Raw genomic sequence first — 26,764 nt, 5'->3', positions numbered from 1 at the left:
CTATCTATCTATCTATCTATCTATCTATCTATCTATCTATCTATCTAAACTAGCAGTAGGAATCTGACACTGAATGATGGTCTTCTTTCATAAGTGAAAGCGGATTAACTTGTGTCCCTTCTCCCTCGGTGGGCGCTTGGACTGCTGTGGTTCCTAGTCTCCGACACTGAGGGGTTACGTTAGTGATGGGGAGTTCAAGAAGGGTCATAACAAAACCACTACCGTGTCCTGTGTCTGAAGTTAGCTCACATCAAACAGAAGTAGACCCGCCTTCTCTCTCTCCAGGGCATACACGTCTTAAATGTCAGTGGCCTTTACGCACGCTGCTTCTAAACAGGACCACCACAGTCCACATCAACTGCATCAGGCCTTTTCTGTGAACTCACGTGTGTTCACAGGCGAGAGCATCGGACTTTATTCTAGAGCAGGAATGCTTACGGGCCCTGAACATCATCTAGAACATGGCTAGTTGTTTTTAACCCAACCCCGAAAGGAAAGAACCTGAAATGGAAGCCAAGCGTTTATTAGCCTGTCCCTCGCTCACGGGCATGCCATACCCTGATAAGTCTTTCTCTTTTCACTGTGCCTCAGTTCCACGCTTGCTTGCCTTAAATCAGATCCTGTCAAGGTTTCAGCTTTTTCAAATTGTATATGTTCTTTATACGAAATATCAGTATTCTATTTCAAATTTTTATCTAATAATAATAGCTGTCTGGGGCTGGAGAGGTGGCTCAGTGGTTAAGAGCACTGACTGCTCTTCCAGAGGTCCTGGATTCAATCCCCAGCAACCACATGGTGGCTCACAACCATCTGTAATGGGATCCGATGCCCTCTTGTGGTGTGTCTGAAGACAGTGACAGTGTCCTCATACAGTCAATCAATTTTTTAAAAAAATAGGAATGATTTAATGTTTGTCTTTCTGTACCTGACTCCCTTCACTTGAGTATTTGAGTTCTCTCTATATTACTGCTGATGACAGGATTTTATTATATGTTGAGTACGATGTCATGTATACATTTTAATTTTGTCTCTAGTTGTTTTGATATGCTGGAAGTCAAATCTAGACAAGATTGGACGCAATCGTGGTGGTAATTGAAATACATTTACATCATTTCCTTCTTTCCTTTTCCCCCAGCTCCTCCCTTGTCTCCCTGCCTTACTACCTCTCAAGATCACAGCCTCCTTTTCTGTCACCGTCACATACACATGCACACAAGTACAACCTGCTGAGTCTGTTTTCTATTGCTTGTGTATGTAGGGTTATAGGCCTGACCACTTGGTGTTGGATAAACAATAAAGGGGCTTATCCCTAGAGAGGACTAATTTTCCTGTTTCCAGAAGTCCTTAGTTCCTTTAGTTCCTTATCTAGGGGTGGGGTCTCATGAGATCTCCCCTTCCCACATCCACGCCTCCGTTGATGTTGCCCCGTTAGGTCTTGTGTAGATGACCATACTGATGCAGTATAAGTGAAGCTCCCCTGTCATTTCTAGAAGACACAGTCCCACAGCAGATGGCTCTTAGTAATCCTGCATCTACTCTTCAGAAATGTCCCCTGAGTCTTGGGTGTAGGGTTGTATTGTAGATACACCCACTGGGGTTTTGCACCCCATGATTAGTTCTCTGCAACAGTCTGTTGAAAAGAGCGGGTGTTTTGATGGGGGGTTAGAGCTGTACTTATGGGTTTAAGAAGAAGTATTTAGAGTGCAGTTTGGACTTACTCTGGTTTAGAGAAGTGATGGTTCTTAGATGGTTCCTCTAAGATCCAGGACCTCACCAGCCCTGGGTAGTTGACTAGGTTTCCAGTACCAGGGATGATATCCCTCCTGTTGAGCAGTTAGATAGATAGGTATTGGTTACTGCCGAGATATGAGTGGCACTATTACATCATTAGGGTCATGCTGCTGTCGTGGTTTGGATGACAGTGGCTCCACAGATTCATGTTTGGATACTTGCTCCCTAATTGGTAGACCTGTTGGGACAGGATAAGAGGTGTGGTCTTGTTGTACAAGGCGTGTCAGTTGTGGGCAGGCTTTGAGGTTTCGGAAGACTCAGCCATTCCCGCTGTGCTCCCTGGCTCTTGCTTTTGAGATGTGGACTCTCAGCTGTGTTGTAGCCGTCTGCCGCTGAGCCTTGGAGCTGGGAGGTACCGCCTGGATGTTCTGCAGTGTGAGGGTCTCGGGCTTCACATCAAGGTTGCACTTCGATCCATTTAGAGTTAACTCTTGTTTAAGGTGGTAGGTACGGGTCTCATTTCATTTTTCTACATGTGGATCGTTTTCTTGCACCTCGTGTTGAAGATGCTCTTTTCTCTAGTGTATGTTTTGGATCTTTGTCGACCCTCCGATACCTATAGTTGTGTGTACTCACGTGTGGGCCTTCTATTTTGTTCCGTTGGTCTACAGTCTGGTTTCTGTGACAGTAATATACTGCTTAATACTATGGCTTGGTAATATGTGTTCATCTGCAATGGTAATTCCTCTAGTGTTACAGTTTTTACTCAGAATTGCTTTGGCTATCCAGGATCTTGTGTAGTTCCAGATGATTTTTTAGGATATTTTTTTTCTGTATCTGGGAATAACAAGATACAGGTCTTGATGGGGTTGGTTTAAGAGTGTGACTAGCTTTTGGTAGAGTGTTCACATTCACAGCGTTCCACTGATCCATGGGCACGGGCGGGCTTTCCGTTTTCTAGTGTCTGTCTCAATCTTCAGAGGTACAGAGTTTTCATTGTAGAGTTCCTTCCCCTCCTTGTTTAGGTTTATTAAGTATTTTACTTTCTCCTAGGCTGGTGGGAGTGGGAGTGGGAGCATGAGCTCTTCCGTAGAGCATTTGCTGTCTGCGTATAGAAAAGCTGGTTATTGCCAGTTGACTCTATAGCCCACGACTTTGCTGGAGTTGATGATCGTTTCTATAAGCCTTCTGATGGAGATTTTGGGATCTCTCATGTATTAGATCATCTGCAAACAGGAATACTTCGATTTCTTCTTTTTCTATTCGACTTTCTCTAGTTTCCTTCTCTTGCCTTATTGCTCCAGTGAATGCTTTGAGCACTGTGTTGGCAAGGGGCAGGGATGGTGGACAGCCCTGCCTCGTTCTGGTTCTAATGGGTTTGATTCCAGTCTTTCTTCATTTCAGGGTTTTCCTGTATAGCCTTTGCTATTCAGGCTGTGTTCCTACCAGTCCTGCACTATATAGGTCTTCTATCATGAAGACACTTGAATGTTGTTAAAGGTTGTTTCAGCCTCTGTTGATAATGTGATTTTAGTCTTGAAGTCCTGTTTGTTTGTTTTTTCTTTTCTTTTTTTTGAGTTATTAAGTTTATTGACTTGTTGGTCAATATGTTGAACTATCCCTGCATTTCTGGGATAAAGTCAACTTGGTCATGGTAGATAATCCTTTTTATTCATGCCTATATTGATTTACAAGCATTTTATTGAGAATTTCTTAATGTATTTTCACCAGGGATATTGGTCTGTAATTATTTACCTTACTTTGGAATTAGTTCAATAGCGACATTGTAGAAGGAGTTTAGAAGTGTTCCTTCTGTTTCTGTTTGTTTGAATACTGTAAGAAGGGTTTGAAAATCTGGTAACATTCTGCTGTGGATCCATGTGGACCTGAGCTTGTTTGAATCGGGAGACTCTTTATTACTGATTGAATCTCCCCACTTGTTACTGGTCTATTTAGATTGCTGCCCTTCTCTTGGTTTAACTTTAGTAGTTTGGATAAGTCTAGAAATTAGTTTATTTCTTTTAGATTTTCCAACTTACTGGAATACATGTTTTTGTCTTTGAAACAGTCTCCTTGTGTACCCTTGACCAGCCTAGAAGTCTCTGTGGACACCAGGCTGGCCTCAAACTCAGAGAGCTCTGCCAGCCTCTCTAGTGCTGGGTTTAAAGGTTTGTGCTGCTTACTGTACCCACCTTGAGAGTACATGTTCGTAAAATATTCCCTTATAATCTAAATTTCTTGGTGTCTTTATTAAATATTAAATTGCTGATTTTTTTGGGGGGGAAAGGGGCCCATCTCAGTCTCACCTTGGTTAGTCAGGCCAACAGTCTGTCAATCTTATTTATATTGTCAGAGGACCAGATCTTAAAGTCATTGATTCTTTCTTTGTTTCTGTCATTACTTGCTATCCACTGAATTTTGGTTTTGTGGTTTTTTTTTTTTCTTTTTCTGGATCCTTGCGTTTTGTCATTAAGTCATTTATTTGTTTTCCTTCTAATTTCTTTAACATAGGCACTTAGAGCTATAAGTTTGCTCTTAGATTGCCTTTAATGTGCCCCAGAGGCTTCATGTGTTGCCATTTTCATTTAATTCAAGACTATTTCCTTTCTTGATTTCTTCAGTAATGAGTGTTAATTCTTCACAACTTTGTGCACTTATGAGCGGGTTTTTTTTTCTCTGTCTATTTTATCCCTGGATGCTGATCAAGTATATGGCCTTTGGTGTTTGGGTGAAAAACCCTGGATACCTGTTAAGTCCATGTGATATAGAATTCACTTAATTCTGATATTTCTCTTTATTTTTCATTCAGATGACCAATCTTTTGGAGAAAGTGGAATGCTGAAATCACTTACTCTTTATGAATTGATGTCAGTCTGTGTCCTTAATTCCAGTAGTATACTTTTATGAATTTGGGCACACCAGCATTTGATTGTAACGTTGTATTAGTTACTATATTATTGGTGTGATAAAACCCCATGATCAAGGTAACTTAAGAAAGCATTTGATTGGGCATGTGGTTTCAGAGGGTTAAGGTCCATGATGGCGGAGTGAAGCGTGGCAGCGTGAAGGCATGGAGGCAGGAACATCCAAGAGCCCACAGCTTCCAACTGAAGCAGAAGGGACACTGAGGACGATGTGGATCGTTTGAATGCGTAAAGCCTGCCCCAGTGCCTTCCTAATCCTTCCCAAATGGTCCAGCTGGAGACCAGATACTCAGGACACGAGCCTATAGAAACCATTCTCATCCAGCCCACCGCGAATGTGTCTTGGCGAACTGTTGCCTTGATTAGAAAGAAGTTTTTCTCTTGTGATGAGCTTAGCTTGAGGTCTGTTCTGTCAGATAGTAGGTCAGGCCCCGCCTTCTCCTGATGGCATCTGAGTGCTTGCCCGTCCTGTCACTTTGGAGTGGTGCTGATCTCTAGCGCTGACTGTCTTATAGACACTGGCAAGAGGGTTAACTCACTCAGCCATCCTGTCTTTTGATGAGAGAACTGAGGTTATTCGTGTTTAACGTTACTATTGAAAGGTGCTGATTGCAGTCATCTTGCTGTGGGTTTTTTTTTTGTGATTTTGTTTTTTTTGTGATTTTGTTTGTTTCTTTTTAGTTCTTTTTATGTTTCAGAAATTATAGCTTCCTTTTTTTTTTCTTTTTAGTCTCTTGACTGTGCTTCTTTCTGCTTTTCAGTCTAGAATGTTTATGACTTCCAGTATTTTGTTTAGTGTTAGTCTGCTGGATATGAATTCTTAGCTTGTTTGGATACTGGAAAGTTTTTCTTTGTCCTCTGACAAAGAGAGAAGGTGGTTACAAAGTAGGTAGTGCCGAGTACTAGTCTCAGTTGGTCTCTTAGAATCTGGAGCTCCAGGCTCTTTTGGTTTCTAATGTTTCCATTTAGAAACCAGCATTGCTCTGATGGGTTTTCCTTTGTGTGTGGCTTGTAGCTTTCAATCCATTTGCTTTGCCGGGTATGCTTAGTGTTCTAACTGCAACACGCTATGTGGAGTTTTCCAGCCTTGTCTGGTCTTCTGTGTTCTTGTATGGGTGTGTCTTTCCTTAGTTTGAGGAAGCTTTCTTCCGTGATCTTGTTGATGACCTGGTCTATGCCATTAACCTGGGATTCTTCTCCCTCACCTGCACCTATAGTTGGAAGATTTGGTCTGTCCCTGGTGTCCCGCAGTCACCGCTGTGCCCATTTAAAGCTTGAGATCTCATTCCTCTGTTTTATCCTCACGTTCTGATAGTCTGTCTTCTCCTTGATCCTCTCTGCCTGCCTGTCTTCCCGCTGGGTTTTCTAGTTGACTTGTTGAGTTTTTCATTCCAGTTTCAGCTTCAGTTCACTTCAGTATTTCTCTTTCTTCACTGAAATCAGTTTTCAAACCCTGTTGTCTGTATGATTTCGCTCGGCTGTGTATTTGAATTGTCTTGGACATCGCTCAGGTATTTATCGTTTCCTTCATGAGGTTCAGTGAGGTGTTCATGTCTTTCTAAATTCTTTGAGTTCTTCGACAAAGGTTATGATTATTTTCATTTTTGCGTTCGGGGGTTCATCTAGGCCATTGAAACATTTGATTAGAAGACGTTCTGTGGGCCCGGCGAGTGGGACGCGAGGCAGAGACATGCTGTCCTGGCCTTTCACACTGGTTTAGTTCTGTGGTATGACCTGGACTTGTAGACTCCTTCCTTCAGTTGTGACTGATACTAGTCTTCAGTGGATTAGCCCAGTGCCGGAGCTAAACCAGGTAAAGCTGCTGTATGAGACAGGATCTCACCATATAACCCAGCCTGGATTCAAACTGGATATGAGTCTCCTGTTTCAGCCTCTTGAGTGTTGGGATCACAGGCATGCGTGCCATGCCCAGTTGAATATGTTCATAATTTAGAAAAGAAACACGGAGATGAAATGACTCGTGTAATTTGTGGACATCATATGGAAAGAAGGAAAAGCCGTTTACTCTTTTTCCAGTTACCTTCTGTCGTTTTGGAGCCGAAGTGACTCTCTTTAGAGAACCTGCTAGTACCTGGCTCAGAGATGTCCCAGCTCACTGTGCAGCTAAGGCTTTCCTGATGCTTCCTGATACTTTGATCATAAAACATCTGGAGCCTTGGAGAGGCGTGTATGTGTGTGTACACACTTAGCAGATGATTCTATGTGTGCAGAACTCAGCTAAGGTTCATTGAGTCAGATCTCAAGGTCTGAACTTGATTAACATAGGGAGGCTAGGTTGTTCAACAGGCAAAGGTGCTTTCTACTAAGCCCAGCACCCTCGTCCATCCCTGGAAACCCACATGGTGAAGGGTGAATGAACTCCTTTTCTAGGGCGGTAGCATTGGAGGAGGTTACCCTAGGAGCGTTCCTCAGGCCAGCTGGACTAGATTTGTAGATGGACGTCCCTTTGGCTTCATTTTGTTTGTTGTATCAAGAAAGCATCCTTTCCTGAGTTACCCAGAGCTTTACAGATAGATCTAAGTGTGTTCGAGGGGAAGAAGAGAAAAGAGGAAGGCATGCTCTCTCCTATGCAAAACCTGAATTTAAATACGTGTGTATTCGTGGTGTGAAAAGAGGGACTACTTAAGGAACGGGACCAAGGGGAGGTCCTAGGTGTCGGTGTGTACAAAGCACACGGTGAACACACACGAAACGGATACGAACGAAGAGACCGGTATTGTATAGTCTTTAAACAGTATTTTTTTTTTTAATCTGAATGTTTCAAACCTCCAAGTTTAATGAATTCACAACAAGCAGTCAAAGCTTCACAACAAGCTTGTCGATTCACAACAAGCTTGACTTGTGAGAGAGTTTTAATGATGGCCCCTCCATTCCACTGTAAGAAATCTCAAGTTTGCTAAAGAAAACCTCTTAGCATTTAAAAATGGTTTGCTCATGGTAGCAGTGGGAGCCGGGGAGAGCGCAGAGGCCCAGGACTTGTTCTCTGTGCTGGCACTGGTCTAAGGCAGCTCCTCTCCTTCCTTCCCTCTGTGCATTCCTCCTCAGAAAACTGAGCACTCACTGAGATAGCACAGGAAGGGTTGCCACCGCTCCTGCCTAGAATAAGCACCTGGTAAAGGTTACTATTGTGACTTTTAAGAATGATACTGGCTACATGTTTGATTGTGATTGGGAAATCTAAAATAAGCTAACAGTGAGTAAAGCTTGAATTATAAAGGAAAAGTGGTTTGGTTTCGACTTGAGTGTTTTATGATTTATTATTTAAAATATGGCAATATGACACACACCTGTAATCCTAGCACTCAAGAAGCTGAGGCAGGAGGATTGTAAGATAGAGGTCAGCCTGGGCTATATAACCTAACCCTTTCTCAATTTTTTTTTTCTTTTAGCAGAAATGGGTTAAGATTTACATGTGGTTCTCTAGTCCAGTTAGGTAATATATGTTGAATTTATGGAACCAAAGCAGTAGCAGAGATAGACAACTGGTTCCATTCTTCTTGAAGGTAAAAGAGCTGTTGAAGACAGACCCTTTGTGGAGAGTGCCTCACTGATCAACACACCAGACACCTCAGCAATATCATCCCACCTTCTCTGAAAGTGATTCCTGGTTATTTCAGAGCATAGTGATCTTTCCTAGAGCTTTCTTCCGCTCCAGTGGCCTCAGAGATCAGAGCGTTCTCGCTTTGCTTTGTGGCTCTCCCCTCTATGGGGCAGCATGTGGGGCTTCCCATGGTGGCCTCAGATCCTCGGGAGAGGTCCATGCATGACCAGGTAGACTTTGTGTCAGATCACCTTTTGTAGCCCTGGAGAATAGATAGAGTAGGAAAGAGGACCCCAACCCCAAGCAGTACCCAGACAACTGGAAATGGTCAAACTGTCCTTAAGAATTCGTGTTCAGAGCCATACCATACATGATGAGGGGCTCTAAACAGCATTGTTGTTGAAGAGAAGTGACACAAAACCAGACAACGACGAATACTGTCTTTAGTGACCACTGAGGAAATGGAGGGGAGTGATAGAGGAATTCCTAAAGAGGCTGAGGGCAGGATCTCTCACCTATAATCCTAGCACTTAGGACTGATGCAGGAGGATTGCTGCAAATTCAACCCAGCCTGGGCTACACAGTGAGGCCTGTCTCAAAGCAAACAAAAGCCCGGGGTAGAAGGTAGTACAGCCATTTTAAAATATTGAGACTTTCTTAATTTAGTAGATGCTTGCTGGGCTTCTGTGTACAGAACGATGCTGATGATAGCTAGTGTTCAAGGGCCTGCTTGTTTCTGGACCTGTTTCCTCTGGTCAGTGAAGTAGCCTCAGACCTAGGCAGTCATTTACAGTAAAAGTGGAAACCAACAGTCACCCTAAAGCTCTGTGGGACACGTGCAAAGAGACATTTCCTTTGCACACTCCCTTTGATCTGTCTGAAAACATCTTGTCTCTTGCAGGCATCTGAAGTTGAGAGGCAGCTCTCCATGCAGGTCCACGCTCTCAGAGAAGACTTCCGGGAGAAAAATTCATCCACCAACCAGCATATCATCCGGCTGGAGAGCCTTCAGGCCGAGGTGAGTGAGACCTCTGCATGGCCACACTTGAAACTGTGCACTGGGTCTTCAGAGTCCTGAGCCTGGGAATAAAACCCCTGCTCTCGATAAAACGTACTGAAACATCTCAACAGACGTCCCTGTGAGACCCTACGTGGGGACACCTGATCCTCGCTCCTGTGGGTAGGCTGTTGTCTGGAAAAATGAAGCTGTTGAAAATTACAGCTGAGGGAGTTGAAATCATGAATGACCTACTTTTTACTGAACAGTTGCTACAAGAAACAGCCGTGCTAGCCCCACACAGAAGCTAAGGAAGACCGTCGTCCCCTTCTTCATTCCTCTTAGGTCTAGCTCAGTATACCACCATGTTTTAGGTATCATACAAAGAACTCTCAGTAGTAACTCACGAGAAGCCACACAGAGTAGAACAGAGACTTCTGTTTTATAGAAGAGGGTACAGCAGGTGCCGTTGAAGGGTTAATAACGAGAGTACTTCGTGTGTTACCTGAGACGTGGTGGTAGTGTAACCTGTTCAAGGCCTTGGCAGCAAGGGTCTGTGCAACTGGCTAGACCAGGGGAAGAAGAACGTAGTGCCTGGGGAGTGGTCCTGTGAGCAGCATGGGGTCTGCACACAAAGCAGGAGCCATACAGCTGACTGGGACTCTTCCCAGGGCAGACTCCCACTCGATCCCTCTAGAGACCTCCATCCCTTTGGCTAGTGAGACTGAGAAACAGTAGAGCCAGACAGCAGGAGCCCCTGTTCTGTGACTCAGCCCAGAGATACCTTCCCTGCATCATAAGTGGCCTGAGGATGTGTTTCCTAAAGTCTGTCAATATCTTCTCTTTTCTGCCTCCTCTTCCCCTCTTCCCTCCTTTCCCTTGGAATTCCTACCGCTGTTGAGCAGCAGGTTCTTGAAGTAAGTAGAGATTGCTCCAGTGGGGTTTCAGCATGCCTGTCTGTGACCATGTGTGTGCATGACTTGCCATTCTCCCGCCCTGCCAGGCGCTCACTCCTTCAATGCCTGCCTTCCTCTTTGTTCCATGTTCACTTTCTCTAGCCCCTCAGGAACCAGTTTCCCAGAACTGTTTGCTGCCAGATTTGGTCACAAGTTTTAGGGTGTATAGGGGTTGGGTGAGGAAACTGGCACCCTAATGCCAAACCCTGGCTTTATCTATTGGCACTGCTGTTTGAAAGGCTAAGCTGTGAAATAATTCCTTTTAAACAAGTAACTTCCTGAAACCTGGAAATGTAAGTGTATCTTAAGGGCCAGTTATATATCAGAATCCTATTACCCCGTTACTTTACTGGAAACTGGGAAACAGAGATGATCCATGGGAAGGAGAATTGAAAGGTCAGAGGGCATTTACGTGAAAATGAACTACAGTGAAAATTCCCTTTGCATGGGTCAGTCTCCTTCAGTAAGAGGAATAGTGGGCCCATTCACCATAGGGGCTTGCTCCTTTTGATCTCTTACCCAGGTGCACACTTGAGAGACAATATTTCTTTGTTTGGACAGACACCTGATCTCTCTGGACAAAGGCCATATACCTCACTTCCCCAGGACAGCATCCTATCTGATTGTTTGGAGGCCAGGGAGGATCTGTGCCCTGAGCACAGCTCTAATGCAGGGTGGGAGCAGCCAAGAGGCAGAGGGAAAGGAAAGGCAGAGCCCAGAAGACATAGAACAAGTCACTTTTTAAATTTCCACTAGAAAAGTGCTGAATTTGGTCCCCAGAATTTACACAAGGAAGAGCCTTAAGACATTCTCAGGTTAGACCACAGAGGAAGAGAGCACCCTGACCATGGCAGGGGAGTATTTACGAGCATGCAGGTGGATGAGAGGTCATGATGTCAGGGAACTAACATGGGAGAAGCAGAGTGGGTGAGGACCTTCAGGATTCCAGAGGCCTTCCCTTCCCCCAAAGCCAGGGCTACTTGGGAAAGCTTTCTGGAACCCCTGGGCATGGCAGCGCCCTGGATAAGGCATTTCTGGACTTGAGGAGCATTGACTGAGCTTCCTCACTGGAAACCTGGAAGCCAGAAAAGACTAGGCATCTCTTTCTCAGCTTTCTCCCTGACACTGAAGAGAGCGGACATACCTTACAAGAGATGCATGTGTCTTGACACTGACTTCAATGTGCAAAAAAATTCAGCATTTCTCATAAGGGAGATTGTTGCTTCTTTTCACAGATTTACTTGTTCAGGTTAACCATGAGACCACTATCTGATTCTTTCCAGGCATGAGCTAATGTAGACACTCTACCTTCTGTACCCTTCTGGCATCTCATTAGCCAGGGCCCAGGGTCTGAGTTGGGATGGTAGCACCAGGGGAATCGGCAGTGGGAAGAGAAGGTGGAGAACCTGTTTGCAAGAACACAACAACTCTCAGGGAACGTCCTGGTGCCGCGACTTGGGGAGTAGGCAGATGAGGTGCTGCTCTGCCAGGCAGGGCTGAGGTCAGACGAGGCGGGGCCTTCTCTGACATCTCTGGAATCTACAGAGCACTGACTCTCCTTCGTCTGCCTGGCAGCCCACACTCTGGCTTTCCCTGGGCTAACTCCTGCCCCTTCCCAGACAGCTTGCCCTTCAGCCCAGGATTGTACAGCTCTGTTCTCCAAGATGAGCCCCAAGTCTCTAGGCACAATATCCAGAGACACATACCTTCATATTTGGGGCTAGTCCCTCCTCTTACACTCAGCCAGATAGAACGCTACACCATCCTGTGGTTCTCCGTCTTTTCAGATCAAGATGCTGTCAGATCGAAAGCGGGAGCTGGAGCATCGGCTCAGCGCCACCTTAGAGGAGAATGACCTGCTTCAAGGGACCGTGGAGGAGCTACAGGACCGGGTGCTGATTCTAGAAAGGCAGGGCCATGACAAAGACCTGCAGGTACGGGACAGAGAGGCTACTGCATAGAGCTAGGGCCAGACCGGGGTTGGGGGTGGGTGAGAGTACTTAGGCAAAAAAGAAAGGCCATGAGGCCACCACCACTGCTGGTGGCCAAGTAGGTGACCCTGAGATCTCCACATGGATCTTATACTTCCCTAGGGGACTCTAGCATACCTATAACTGGGTAAGTAATTGTTCTCGGATCACTCCTTCTGTGTGCTCTGAGCCACTGGTCCCTGAGCAGTGTCATACAGTTCTTTCTGGGCAGTTAATGCTGGAACACTCAGAGTCTCCTGCCCTAGCTAGCTAGCATTTGTGAAACCTGCCAGAAGATTTCAAAGGGAGCCCCTGGATCCCTGTTCCCAGCTCCCAGTGTTCCCTGCTGTTGCCCAGCACAGGGATTTAGTTGCCTGGCACAAAACAGAAACCAAGAACCTCTCTCAAGAACCCAGCAAGCATACTCAGCTTCTGCCTGTTGCAGAAAGGGCAGGCGCCAGCCCCTTCATGAACTAACAGATATTTAACCTCCCTAAGCCAACTGCTTCTTAGTCATGGCTGCCCTCGTTTGGGAACTGTCCCTAGGCTGCCATTGAAAATCCAAGCTCAGCCTTGGAAGAAAGAACAGACAAATAATCTCATAGTCTCCCCAGAAATATGGGGCCGCATTGGATCCCAAGGTGCTCTGCTGGGCTGGGCTGCTTCTGTAGAGTAGGGGAGAACATTATTTCCCTCTGGGTGGGTGGGGAGAGTACAGTGGGCTGTGTTGGTATCATTTGTGAATAATTGATTGGGCAGGTAGTACTTGAATGCCAGGTGAATCCCTACCCAAAGACCAGGCCACAGAGGCCCCACTGGGTTCAGAGGAAAGGTCTTCAGAGGTTGTTTTGTTTTGTTTTGTTTTTGTTTTTGTTTTTGTTTTTCAAGACAGGGTTTCTCTGTGTAGCCCTGGCTGTCCTGGAACTCACTCTGTAGACCAGGCTGGCCTCGAACTCAGAAATCCGCCTGCCTCTGCCTCCCGAGTGCTGGGATTAAAGGCGTGCGCCACCACTGCCTGGCTTCTTCAGAGGTTCTGATGTGGGATGACATTTTAACTGAGGCCAAGCATGGTGGGACATGCCTGAGATCCACTTTTAAGGCTGAATAAGGAGGCATTCGAGTTCAGAGTTAGCCTGAGCTGTGTTGCAGGTTCCCGGCTGGGCTAGGCTGTATTGAAACTGTCTCAAACAATAAAAGAAAACACCTTCTGAGTTTGGAGTCCAGGAACAAACAGCACTGGCACTGCCTCGGTTAGCTCAGCTGGCAGCTAAGCAGTTTACCTCTTTGAGGGTCATTTAGCAGGTTTTTTTTTTAAACCTTGGTGATTTTTGTTCCTTCAACTAATAATTTTCCATATAGTAGGGCCCCAACAAATGCTGACTAGAAAATGATTGTTGGGAGCATGGCCGGCAAGCATAGACCCTCATTTCTATCCCCAGTACCATGGAGTGGAGTGGGGAGGGATGGAGAAAGTGATGTGGGCCCTAAGGCCTGCCAGCAGGGTTTGAAGTGGAGAGAAATGTTTAAGATTGCAGCAGAGAGTGGTACAGGTCACTTTCAAACAAATGGAGAACTTCCATACACTTCTCTAAAGCCTGCAGAAAACAAACCATTTATCCAAAGTTACATACCATCCTTGATAGGATGGAGACTAGAAGCCCACCCCATCCCCTTCGGCAGTCGCTGATTTACCCTTGCAAGCGCTCCGTGGGCCAGCCTTTGGGTCCCCGTGAAGCACTCTGTGACAGACTATAGAGAAGAAAAGAACTACAAACCCACAAACAGTCCTTTACCAGAAAGAAACTTTGAGCCTAGCATGAATTTGCAAATCAAAATTATTTCCACTCCCTAACTGGGGACCTGGAAATGAGGGGAAAGAGCCAGAGCCACTGGGACCCTCGGGTGCTGCCTGGTGTGGGTGGGCGGTGTCCTGTGCATCAGGAACCTGAGGGCACACACTCATACGGGGCCTCTAGCAAGGCAGGACGGCCCACCCTTTGTGGAGAATCATACTTAGTCTCACCTTTCCTACTTGTGTGACTGCATCTGTCTGTGCCTTCTGTTGATGTAAAATCTCCTTGTCACTGGTTACCAGTGTCCTCCAGAAAGAGTCAACAAGATGGCCTTAAATGACAGAGGAAAAACTCCAGCTGACCCAGGTAGACTTGCACAGCCCTAACCCAGATTTGTAAAGTGTTGAGTCAGTGGCCTTGGAATGTGTTTAATCCCTTGATTGAAAACCCTCAGATAAGGGCGGTAGGAGGCTGAGCAGGGAGGGAGGCAAAGGCCTCCATCGGCAGGAGAGCCCTTTGATCTGCTTCACAGTTGATTGGTCTGATTGGTCTTGCTGTCAAAAATCTTTCTTTACATTTGTGTGTGTGTGTGTGTGTGTGTGTGTGTGTGTGTGCGCACCCATGTGCATGTGTGGTGTTGTATAGGTGCACAGTGCACATGTGGAGGCCAGAGAAGAATTGCTCTGAGTCAGTTCTCACCCTCCAGCATGTGGGTCTCCAGGATCAAATGCAGGTCATCAATGACAAGAGCCTGTGCCCACTGAGCCATGTCTCCCACCCCAAAACAAATGTTTAAGCCACTGATCAAATTCAGCTGTGGTTTTTGGTTTTTTTTTTTTCCTAAGGCCTTATAATAGGAATTAAAACTCACTGCTCGCTTCATAACAAGCATTTTGCTAAACTTTGTTTGCTTTTGTTTTGTTTGAGATGGAGTCTAAGGTTAGTCCTGGGTATCTTAGACGTTGATGGGAAACCAGAGCTGGCTCTGGACTCACATCAAGCCCCCTGTCTCTGCCTCTCAAGTGCTGAAATCACAGGTACATGATCCAGTCCTGGCCTTGCTAAACCCAGCAAAGGACTTGGCTTTGATCCTCAGTTGTCCTTCTAAGGGCACTTGGCCCCTTACAGAAGTGCATAGGGCCTGACCCTTACAGAAGTGCATAGGGCCTGACCCTTAAAGTAGTGCATAGGGCCTGACCCTTACAGAAGAGCATAGGGCCTGACCCTTACAGAAGTGCATAGAGCAAATGGATGGGTGTCATCAGCTCACTGTGGGGTAACTCATAAACCACATATGTCCTGGGGACTAGGCTTTTCCCTGACTCTGATCATGTACAGCAAATCACGGTCCCTCACACTGTCTCAGCCCCTCCGTGTTGAGAGAATGTCCTCCTCACTTCTCTGCTTCAGTACTGTGAGCTTAGACTTACCACAGTGTACTAGTAAAAAAGCATTTCCTGTCATCCTTTTTCGTACATAGAAATACACTGCTGTCTTTCTCACACAAAGATACTATTTTTTTTTCCTTCTTTTCTGCTTGAGTCAGAGTTCCTTGGCTCTCCTGGAATTCGCTCTGTAGACCACGGTGGCCTGGAACTCAGAGATCCGCCTGCCTCTGCCTCGAGAGTGAGGTGGTTAATGGTGTATGCAGCCATGCCTGTCTTGATATATTTTTACATTACAGGACCCCTACAGAGGCCAGGCTCTTCCTTGGTTTGATCTGAGTTTTCTGCACATCTGTCCAGGTGGTGAATCAGTCACTGACCAGAGAATGAGGCACCTCCTGGCCTTTTGTTCTCTTGCTGTTACACTTAATTACATGTCTTTGGGTGCATGAGTAACTGAACTAATTGTGTCCAGTGTGTACCTGTAGTTAACTGTGGGACCTTCTCCCGCTGAGATGTCTGTGGAGTTTCCTAGAGAATAATTGTAAAGCACTTGGTGCTTAGCATGCTGCTTGTAGCTGTGCCAAGTGCTTCCTAGGAATGTCTCTCTAGTCCCTGTAACCCTGGCTTGTTTTGTTTTCTCTTTCTTTCCTTCCAAGTTTTTTTTTTTTTTTTTTTTCAAAAACTGGGGCTGGAGGACATCCCACTGTAGCAGCAGGTGTTGCTGATCCAGGGACAGGCAAGCAGCTCGCCAGGTCTTGTCCTGTCAGCAGTTGGGCTCCAGCCCTTCCTAGTTAGGGCTCACGCAGGCCACTCCCTCCCTGGCAGTGATGGGCCGAAGGCGAGGCCCCAGGCATTTAGAGGATTGGCTCAAGTCTCTGAAGCACTGGCTCCTTTCAGGAGAACCAGAGCTCGGAGTCGCCACCACCCACCCAGAGCAGCTGTGTCTGAGGCGGCACAGCAGCTTAGTGGAAAGTCTGAAGAATGCAGCACAGCCCACTCCTCAGTGTTGGCTGGGTCCCTAGGCCTTGGGCATGCAGGGCTGTCCCTCCAGCACAGAGCTGTGCTGCCAGCCAAACCCTGGCTGTTAACTAATGCCCACCTGAGTCTGGGAAACATACATGCTGTGCAGCACCACAGACAGCTGTTTGTTCTGTTTTTGTTTTTTTGTTTGGTTGGTTGGTTGGTTGGTTGGTTTGGTTTGGTTTGGGTTTTTCGAGACAGGGTTTCTCTGTATAGCCCAGGCTGTCCTGGAACTCACTGTGTAGACCAGGCTGGCCTCGAACTCAGAACTCAGAAATCCACCTGCCTCTGCTTCCCAAGTGCTGGGATTAAAAGGCGTGCGCCACCACCGCCCGGCGGCTGTCATCTTCTTAATAATTATTGTTAACCTTTATTTTATGTATACGGGTGTTATGTCTGCGTGTCTGTAGACCATGTGCATGCAGTGCCCTCAGGGGCCAAAAGAGGGCATCAGGTGCCATGGATTAAGAGTTACAGACAGTGGTGAGCCACCATGTGGATGTTGGGAGTCAATCCTGGGTCAGCTGGAAGAGCAGCCAGTGTCCTTAACCACTGAGCCGTCTCTCCAGATCCCTCCACTTTATTGCTTGAGGCAGCACCTCTTACTGACCCTCTCATCTCGCTGGGAATGTACACTTCAGAATGGAGTTGCTGGGTCATTGAAGAATCCACGTTTAACTTCTAAAAACTGCTGAGGAGGGCCGGCAAGATGACTCCGTTTAAAGCACTGACCCCCGTATGAGTGTCACGGCAAGGTCATATCCATATTCCTGCACACACAACACAGCATACATAACACATAGAATAAACTTTCAGTGTTTTTTTTTTTTTTTAAGACACTGCTAGGGACTTTGCTAAGTGTGAGCTTTCCGCTCTCATTGAGAGTGAGAGCTGTGACTGTCCCCATTGTCATCAGTGCTCGGTGGTCCCAGTTATGTAGTCACTGAGGTGCCCATTGCTGCGGGTGTCGGTGTTCTGCTCTGAGGGGCTGCAGAAAGCTCAGTAGAGCAGCAGTCAACATAGTGGTTGCCAGGGAAAGTCACCCGAGGATGCTACCATTTCAGAGGCTTGAGTAAAATTACAAAGTTCAGATCACCCTGAGTTACATAGAGAGGCTTTATCACAAGAAGGGAAGCAGAGGGATTTAAAAATACCAAAAACTATGATATTTAAATTGACCATTACTTCATAATACCATACTTTTCTCCCCTCCCCACCCAAGACAGGGTCTCATCATGTAGCCCTGGCTATCCTGGAACTCACTCTGTAGACCAGGCTGGCCTTGAACTCACAGAGATCCACCTGCCTCCCAAGTGCTACGATTAAAGCCCTATACCACTATGCCTGCCATCATTTTTTTTTTTAAATCAAGATATAAGACCTCTTATACTTGAGGTTTTTTTTTTTTTTATACCTTGAGATTTTTGTTTGGTTTTGTTGTTGTGCTGTTGAGACAGTGTCTTTTTTTAACTAAGCTGTGTTCATCACAGTGGCTTCCTGAGTCTTTTTTTTTTTAACATTTATTTATTTTAAGTATGTGAGTAAACTGTCACTGTCTTCAGACAGAACACCAGAATTGGACATCAGTTGTGATGTTCTGATTACAGATGGTTGTGAACCACCATGTGGTTGCTGGGAATTGAACTCAGAACCTCTGGAAGAACAGTCAGTGCTTCTTAACCACTGAGCCATCTCTCCGGCCCGCCTTGAGTCTTGTGAATCACTAGGTTCTTCGTTAACTTTTCCCCTGAGGTTTCTGAAGAACTGGAGTTGTTTTGTTCTATTGAATTTCCCAGAGCTGGGTCTTGCTGACTGGATCCCCCATACAACCTGATTCATGTTCCTCCTGCCTCTGTTTTCGGAGTTGTTGGCAAGTGTAGCCCCAGGGTCAAGTCCTGGGCCCTGCGTGCTGTGCTGTGGCCAAGCCGCCCAGCCTGTGCTTTCTTCCCCATAGCTGCACCAAAGCCAGCTGGAGCTGCAGGAGGTCCGGCTGTCCTACCGGCAGCTGCAGGGCAAGGTGGAGGAACTCACGGAGGAGAGGAGCCTGCAGAGCTCGGCCGCGACCAGCACATCCCTGCTGTCCGAGATCGAGCAGAGCATGGAGGCCGAGGAGCTGGAGCAGGAGAGAGAGCAGGTGCTCATGTCCCCGCTGTCTGGCAGAAGTGGGCCCCCAGTTCTCTTCATCCTCTTCAGCACTGTGCTGCCTGCCCGCTGCATGGGTTCCGGTGGCCACAGGCTCCAGTGAGACTCGCTCACTGGTCAGCCACTGAAACCTTGAGGGGAACAGCCGGAACAGTGTCCTGCTCAGTCTGTCCCCTGGGCCTCTGGGGTGATCCAGAGTCCACCTCTTCTGTGCCTCCATCCCCACTCCTACCCACCCAGGCTCTGACGCAGCCTGTGCAGCCGCTCATATGTGACAGAAATAGTGGGGTAGAAAGTGAGAGAACAGGGAAAATAAGAATTGGGAATAGCTGGTCACCAGCACAAGGAAGATTGGGGCAGAGCAGTTACGGCAGGCTAGGTCCAGGCCAGCCAGGGCTACATAGTAATCTCTAAAAGAATTGAGCATGGTGGGGGTGGCACATGCCTTTATTTCCAGGACTAGGGAGGCAGAGATGAGCAGATCTCTGTTCAAGGCCAGCCTAGTCTAGAGAGTGAGTTCTAGGACAGCGAGGTCTAAGGAGATGTACTAACTCCAAACTAAGTATTTTTTGGGGGGTGGTGGGGTGGGGGGATGTTTCGAGATAGGGTTTCTCTGTGTAGCCCTGGCTGTCCTGGAACTCACTCTGTAGACCAGGCTAGCCTCGAACTGAGAAATCCGCCTGCCTCTGCCTCCCAAGTGCTGGGATTAAAGGCGTGCACTACCACTGCCCGGCTCTAAGTATTATTTCTTAAGATGTTTTAAAAACCGGAACCCTCGCTCCTAAAAACAGGATTTCAGGTACCTGTGTTTGGGCTTAGGTGCTGACTGACAAGTCCTCTCTAGAGTCTATAGTGACGGTAACACTTTGTGACACAGCTGAGGCTGCAGCTCTGGGAAGCCTACTGCCAGGTCCGCTATCTGTGCTCACACCTTCGAGGGAATGACAGCGCCGACTCAGCCGTGTCCACGGACTCCTCCATGGACGAGTCTTCAGAGACCTCCTCCGCCAAGGACGTGCCTGCCGGCAGCCTGCGCACTGCCCTCAACGATCTCAAAAGGCTGATCCAGAGCACCGTGGATGGCATGGAGCCCACGGTAAGGACCGGCTACCAGATGTGCTCACTGTGCGGGAGAACTCAGTGTAGACGGCACAGGAAGCCTGAGCTGGGGCCGCTTTCATCACTTGTCAGAATCCTGAGCCATTAGTTTGAGAGTATTGAGTACCACTAACCAGGAAGTTGGTTCCATGGTCCCCTTCCCGCAAGTACTACCCAGGAGAGGGGCTCTCAACCTTCCTATCGCTGCAACCCTTAAATACAGTTCCTTATGTCGTGGTGACCCCAACTGTAAAGTTATTTTCATTGCTACTTCATAACAGTAATTTTGCTAGTGTTGTGAATCGTGGTGTAAATATTTTTGGAGATAGAGGTTAGCCAAGGAGGTTGCACTCCCCAGGTTGAGAATCATGAATTCCACGGTATAGTCCTGTTCACCATAGAGTTTGCACAAGGCACCAGTGGCCCTGAGTTGGAGGGTTTCACTCAGAAAGGTCATATCTAGGTAAACTCCCGAGCTGTTCTCTGTGGCTGGCCCTGATAGGATAACTGTAGGTTGGCAGAATTTAAAACTAAGGTTTGCCAAGTGTGGTGGCTGACAGCTTTAATCCTGCACTCTGGAGGTAGAGGTACGCAGATGACTGTGACTTTGAGGCTAGCCTGGTTTACATAGTGACTTCTAAGACAACCAGAGCTGCATTGTAAGACCCTGTCTCAAAATAAACACAAACAACAACAATAAAAACCCTAAGGCTTCTTTCTAGGAAAATCTCAGCACAGAAGGTTAAGGAGGCAAACAGGGCCCTGAGAATCCCAGACAAGGCCTCATGTGGGAAGAAGAGGGATTCTCTTCTGCTCCCAGGGTGGCCTGGCATGTCCACAGAGTCACGATGGGTTTCTCCATGACTTTTCTCCCACCTCACCCTTCCACAGAGTCGTTACGTCTTTGTTATATTAGAGGCAGTAAGATGAAGGACAGATGTTTCTGTTGTAGAGGCCAAGTCATTGTGGGATAGGGAAGGTGTCAGTGCTGTGTGCCATTCATAACATCTGCAGCTGCTTCTCCAAAGCTTGAAATAGAAACAGACTTTTATAGGGTAAAATTAAACACAAGTCCCACTTGCCTGACCTGTGTCATCCTCCCTGCCCGTCTGTCCGTCCTTCCTCTTCATCTTTCCGTTCTCTGCGTTGTGTCTCCTCCGTTGCTGTCCCCACTAACTGTTGCTCGTTCCCCCCACCCACTACGGCTTACCTCTCTCTGTCAGGGCACCCGGAGGATGGATGATGAGTCCTTAGAAGAACAAATAAGGCAGACCAGTGAGGACTCAAGAGCCCTGAGGGAGCTCATGGAGGGAGAGAGGGGTAAACTGAGGCAGAGCCTAGAAGAGCTGCAGCAACTCCACAGTCAGGTGAGCACCCCCATTTCACAGTGCAGAGAGTGTGTACAGGGTCTTTACCTAAAGCGCCCATTTGTGTGAGATGCAGCCCTCCTCCATGCCGTTCCAGGGGACTGGGCCCAACCGTGAGGAAGTGGGTGCTGACCACTGACAGCCACAGCTCCCAGGTTGTGTTGTGGGAGCTGTCAGGTCAAGGAACAATTGGTCTTTAAGGTGTCGGCTTCATCCCCTCTGGGAGCCTGCTTTTCAGCTCTGGAAACTTCTGTTGCCCTTATTACTGTTCCTTCCTTGCTCTGTCATGACACTACCTCTCTGTGGACACTAAAGGAGATTAATGTTCTGATCTGAAAAATGTTAAAGAACTTAGATGTTCCACCCAGAAAGACACTTTTAAGGTCTGTCCTGAGGCAAGCTTCCTCTGGACCAGACGCACATGCAGGAGTGACAACTTGGAGAGCACCTCCACCCATCCTGGACCACTGCATCGTTCTTCTGTGTGGGGTTGATACACAGCTTTCCCCTTGGTGACATGTTCTTACACCTAAGATGCCTTCGTTATAAACCGGTGTCTCTTTCACTGTCCTCTCGGATGAATATGGGGAGGCCCATCTATGGCCGTCACTACTCTCCCGTGAGAGGCCAGAGAGCAAGGGTGATGGTCACAGCTGCGGCCTGCTCCTGGCCACATGCTGAGGGCTGGGCTAGGTAGCCTAAGGCATGATCCCACCTAAAGTCTGAGGTCCTCAGAGAGGAGTCAGTCATAAGGACAGCTCTTCTAAACTGAGGGAATGAAATACAAGAGACGTTGGATCTGGAAGTTCTCTAAACAGGTCCAGCTTGGTGGTGGGAGTGTTGACTTGCAGCTGCAAGGCCCTGGCTTTAATCTCCAGCACTCTCAGGAGGAAAAGAAAAGCTTGTTTAGAGGTTCTCTGGAGCCGGTGGCACATGCATGAAATCAAAGCACTTGGGAGGTGAAGGCAGGGGGATTAGGAATTCAAGGTCATCCTTAGGTATATGGCGAGTTCATGGCCGGCCTGGGCTACTCCACACCTGTCTCAGTGTTCTTTAGATTCCAGCTTGTATTGTTGGTAGGTTGGTTTGGAAATGGAGTGTCACTGTTTTGCATTTCCTAGCCTTGAACTCTTGGGCTCAGTAAGTCCTCTTTCCTCAGCCTCCCAAGCATAGTTCAGTGTTCCTAATTATTAAAACAAAAAAAAGTGCTTGCTTATTGCTTATTGTGTTTTGATAATTTTCTAAAAATTTTCCTTTGGCTTTTTCACCTCCCTGGAGGACATCATTTCACTGAGAAGAGCAGTTTGAATGCAGGTCGTGCAGAGTTTGGTGCGGAGTTAGGAAGCCATCTGTACTACACACGTTGATAGCCAGGCATGGTGGTGCACTCCTCTGATCCAGCACGTGGGAGGCAGAGCCAGGCGGATCTCTGTGAGTTTAGGGCCAGCCTGGTCTACACAGTGAGTTCCAGGACAGCCAGGGCTCTCATACAGTGAAACCCTGTCTCTAAAAGAAAGAAGAAACAAAACAATAGTTGGTTTGATGACTGGTTTAGTCCAGTTCCTGTGAGCTCCCTTTCAGAGAGTGTTCTAGGCTCTACTCATGTTCCACATGAACTTGGACTTCTTTTCCAGAGGACTCAAAAAAGAAACCCCTCAGCCCCATATGCACCCACTAGTGGACACTCATGGGAGTTACACTAGCACCCAAGGTTCCGGCTTCAGATGGGATTTTGTGGTCCAGGATGACTATAAAAATAGCAGCAAACACCTAGGGCTTGTATGCCTCATGCAGGGTTGGTTCACATGTGACCTCCATATGTATGGCACTGAGCCTACCAGCAAGCACATGTGATAGCTGTGTGGAACACCTGCAGCCTAGAGTCTCTCATGATGTCGGGAGGACAGCAGGGACTATCTCTGTGCTCTCTGTGGGGAGGCACAGACAAGGTTAGCTGGCACTGAGATTCCAAAAACAGCTGGACCAAAGGTTGAGCCTCATCCAGTCAGCGATCTGGTCTCTAAGCCCATTGTTTTCCCACTTGGGAGTGTTCTTTACACCCCCAGGAAACTGGGCCAGAAGTCAGTGTGGCGTGCTGCACCCTCAAAAACTAACCAGACTTTTAAGTAGAAGAGTGCAAATTATTTAACTGCTAATTTATCTGTTTGAGGCAAAGACCTATAACCAGCATGAAGACTTGCCTGGCTCTCACCCATGACCTCTGTCCTTAGCATCCCTCTTGCATTGATGGGGACAGAGCAGACACCAGCAGATGGACTGGGTCTTCAGGATTAATCACGAGTATAAAAGACAAGCACCCGGGAGCTGGAGAGACGGCTCACAGTTGGGAGCACTTGCTGCTCTTGCAGAGGACCCAGGTTCAGTTTCCAGCACCCACGTGGTGGGTCGCAGCCTACTATAACTCCAGTTCCTGACACTCTGTCCTGATCTCTGTGGGCCTCTGGCGTACACACAGTGCACACACCTACAGCCAGCTACCTTCACATGGTGACCGTCTTCCTGTAGTGTGGCTTGAGAGCAGGGGACCTCATGAGTCGTGGGCAGTGTCCATATCCAGACAGAAGTCGTTAGGTCCTGGCCACCGTGTGCTCCCGCATGCTGCCAGCCTCCTTTGTCCCCTCCCGCTTGGCCTCTGTCTGGAGGACGCCCTCCTGGCTGCTCCGGCCTCCACCCTGCTCGTCCTTCAGTTGCAGAGCAGATTTCACTTCCTTCTTGGTACTGATCTTCCTGGACCCTGCTCCACCTTACCGTGGTGACTGTGTCCCCATGTTATCTTCCAGTCTGGCAGACGACAGACCCCATGATGACCGCAAGTGCTAACTCAGCGTTTTCTCCTGGAGTCCCTAGCACAGGCCACTGGACAGAGCTCCAGCAGAGATTCAAATGGTGGTTGAAGGAAAGAGCAAGTTACATGGCTTTAAGGGTGGGCTCTTAAGTACTATTTAGTGATGAGGGCCTCTGTAGGGTGTAACCTAAGGGCCTGCCTAGACAAGCCAGAGCCACTTGGATGCAGCCATCAGATCCAGCCTTAGTGAGGAGAGGGAAGAGCACAGCCCACAGCCACAGTTAGGCCTTGCAGTGGCACCGTCACCACAGTTAAGCCTCACATAAACTCGTTGTGGGAGATGGAGTTATTTCCTGATTTCTACAGCCCTTCCTAAGCAGTTGGCTGTTGGGCTCTGGCTTCTTCAGGTTTTCTAGACCACGGTGGAAAGTTTTTCTGGATTTTGTTTGACACATAGGTGTTGGTTAGTGCTGTCCAGTATTAGGCCCAGCATGTGGTTTCAAAACCTATCTACCCCTTACACAGTTATCCTGAAGCCGTACCCACACTGCTTTGTTCTGCAGACATTTGTCCTTGCCACGTGCTTTCTAGGTCGTGGGGCAGGCAATGAGGCTGCCAAAACTGCTAGCACCTAGGGTAAGGCTAAACCTCTCCCCAGTCACCTCTACCTTGGAGCTAGAAGCATATGCAAATGAGAGTTTGCAGAAACTCCCAGTGCTTAGACTCCTACACCAACCACACCATTAGCTCTGAGAAAGTTGGAGTTCAGTCTGCAGAGCATCAGGCCCAGGCCCTCACACTCCCTTATCGGGCTCGCAACACAACGTTTGAGGTTAGGGGAGAGGCTCAGCAGTTAAGAACGCTGGCTGCTATCCCAGAGGGCAGGGTTTGAGTCCCAGCACCCACACAGCAGCTTGGAACTGTCCATAACTCAGTTGCAGGGGTCCAGTACTCTTCTGGCCTGAGTGAACACCAGGCATATATATAAATGCCCGGTTCGCAGACATATGAGCAGCAAACACCCACCATACACATAACATTTTCCCGTCTTCTGGCCTCATCACTGGGTGTCTTCTGCATTCATGCTAAGTAGCTGCTGGCTCTGTCTGGGACCCTGACCTTCAGTCTAGTCTTGGAGTCAAGGCGGCAGCTGCTCCCTTAAGAGGAGGGAGCAGATCTGTGTGGACGGATCTTGCCTTGGAAAAATGTCAGTTGGGTGTGTGACGCTTACCAAGAGGGTGTGGTTGGCTTCCTATTCATGTGCGGTCCTATCAGTCTGTATTGCTTAGCTCAGTTACTGAAACCTCTAGAGACTGGTTGCGCACAGCACATTTGCTTTGCGTAACTTAAGTAGAGAATGAAGGCACCGCATTAAATCTGATAGCCTGTAGGATCAACAGCAGGACCAGCCGGAAGGATAACTCAGGTCCCAAACAGAAAGGGAGGAGTCACGGGAAGAGAGCGGCAGAACCAGCGCCTACTCAGGCGCAGCTCCGCGTCTCCCAGGTCTACAGCGGGGGGATGGGGGAGACCTCTACTTCACACCAGACTGCAAAAGGAAGTAGATATCTTCCTCATCTGGCTTTTCTAGTGTGAAGTCATACTCTGTCCCCACCCCCTAACCCCCAGCAGGACATAGAATCGGGGATGTCCCCACATAGAAAAAGTTTGGATTGATGACTACCTCAAAAAGTCAGCTGATCAGTACACGGGTGCTTTAGGATTGAGTCCCACTCGAAGCCACACTCTGGGATGTACAGGTGGGGAGGACATGCTTCTGAGTTTATGGTGTGCATGAGGTGGCACTGCTGTGGGGTGAGCGGAACCCGTTGCTGATGCAGCCACCGGTGCAGCCCTTTGTTGCCAAATGATGACTCCCAGGTTAGTTGTGAGGACCGAGCAGGTGCCGTTTACTGAGGCACAGCCACAGGAAAGGTAATAGAGCCAGACTGACAGGTCATGCATGTTGAAATTCCATGTGGCTTTGATCTGTGCAGCTTGAATGGGAAGATGAAACCAGGCCGGAGGTTGAGACCCTGCCTCCAAAACTATGTTCCAGAGCCCTGATGCAGATGGGGGTCTCTCACTGTCTCCCTGGAGGGTCTCTCAGCCAGAGCAGGGGTGCGATGTGCTGAGGACACGGGGAATCTGGGTCCATGGCTGCACTGCATGGTTCAGCCTCCCTATAGTGTGTGTGTGTGTATGTGTGTGTGTGTGTGTGTGTGTGTATGGGGGGGTCTTGTTACGTAACTGCAGGACCAGCCTGCTCCCCGTACATGCCCCTGGACATATAGACATCTTGTTTAAATTTTTATTTTTAGGAATTCACTTTATCCGTAGTTTTATGTGTATCAGAAAGGGATGTTGGAAACCTTCAAGATGGAGTTAGGGCCAGCTGTAAACTGAGGGTAACTAAAAAAACAAAAAACAAAAACCCTTGGGTCCTCTGAAAGAGCACAGAGCGTTCTTAACTGCTGAGCCGTTTCTCCAGCCCCTGGAGAGTGAGGTGGAAGTCAGAAGACAACTTGTCAGAGTCCGCTTTCTCCTCCCGTCTGCATGTGGGTTCGGGTTGTCAGGCACACATGGCAGGCACCTCTACCTGTGGGTCCATCTTGCTGGCCTCTGAGTGCCTTTTCCTTGAGAAAGCAACTATCAGCAGCAGCAGGCACATTTATTTCTCTGTGACCTGTTGCTAGGTGACACTGCTGAGCGTGGAGATGACTGCACTGAAGGAAGAAAGGGACCGACTCAGAGTGACATCTGAGGACAAGGAGCCGAAGGAGCAGCTTGAGAAAGCCATCAGGGACCGGGACGAGGCCATTGCAAAGTGAGTGACACGGATCGTCTGTTCTTACTCCCTTCTCTTTATTGGTGTTTGTATTGTGTGCAGTGTGTGTGCAGTGTGTGTGTGCAGTGTGTGTGTGTGTGTGTGTGTGTGTGCAGTGTGTGTGCTGTGTGTGTGCAGTGTGTGTGTACGGTGAGTGCAGTGTGTGCAGTGTGTGTGTGCAGT

General features: G+C 47.8%; 1 protein-coding gene across 2 annotated transcripts in view; it reads left to right on the top strand.

The window, feature by feature from the left end:
• Bicdl1 (BICD family like cargo adaptor 1) overlaps positions 1 to 26,764 on the top strand; it is an 81,926-nt gene that overhangs the window by 47,222 nt on the left and 7,940 nt on the right. Inside the window, exons 3-8 of one of the 2 annotated variants that reach the window (XM_028765418.1) lie at positions 9,119 to 9,235; positions 11,958 to 12,104; positions 18,296 to 18,475; positions 19,361 to 19,579; positions 20,805 to 20,948; positions 26,451 to 26,581. In XM_028765418.1, coding sequence (XP_028621251.1) covers positions 9,119 to 9,235; positions 11,958 to 12,104; positions 18,296 to 18,475; positions 19,361 to 19,579; positions 20,805 to 20,948; positions 26,451 to 26,581 — 938 coding nt within the window. The remainder of the gene's footprint in view (positions 1 to 9,118; positions 9,236 to 11,957; positions 12,105 to 18,295; positions 18,476 to 19,360; positions 19,580 to 20,804; positions 20,949 to 26,450; positions 26,582 to 26,764) is intronic. The other variant, XM_028765419.1, reaches the window with a different exon arrangement.

Source organism: Grammomys surdaster, unplaced genomic scaffold, assembly GCF_004785775.1.
Source record: "Grammomys surdaster isolate TR1022 unplaced genomic scaffold, NIH_TR_1.0 164, whole genome shotgun sequence".
Lineage (NCBI taxonomy): Eukaryota > Metazoa > Chordata > Mammalia > Rodentia > Muridae > Grammomys > Grammomys surdaster.
This window is presented reverse-complemented; position numbering and strand designations above follow the sequence as displayed.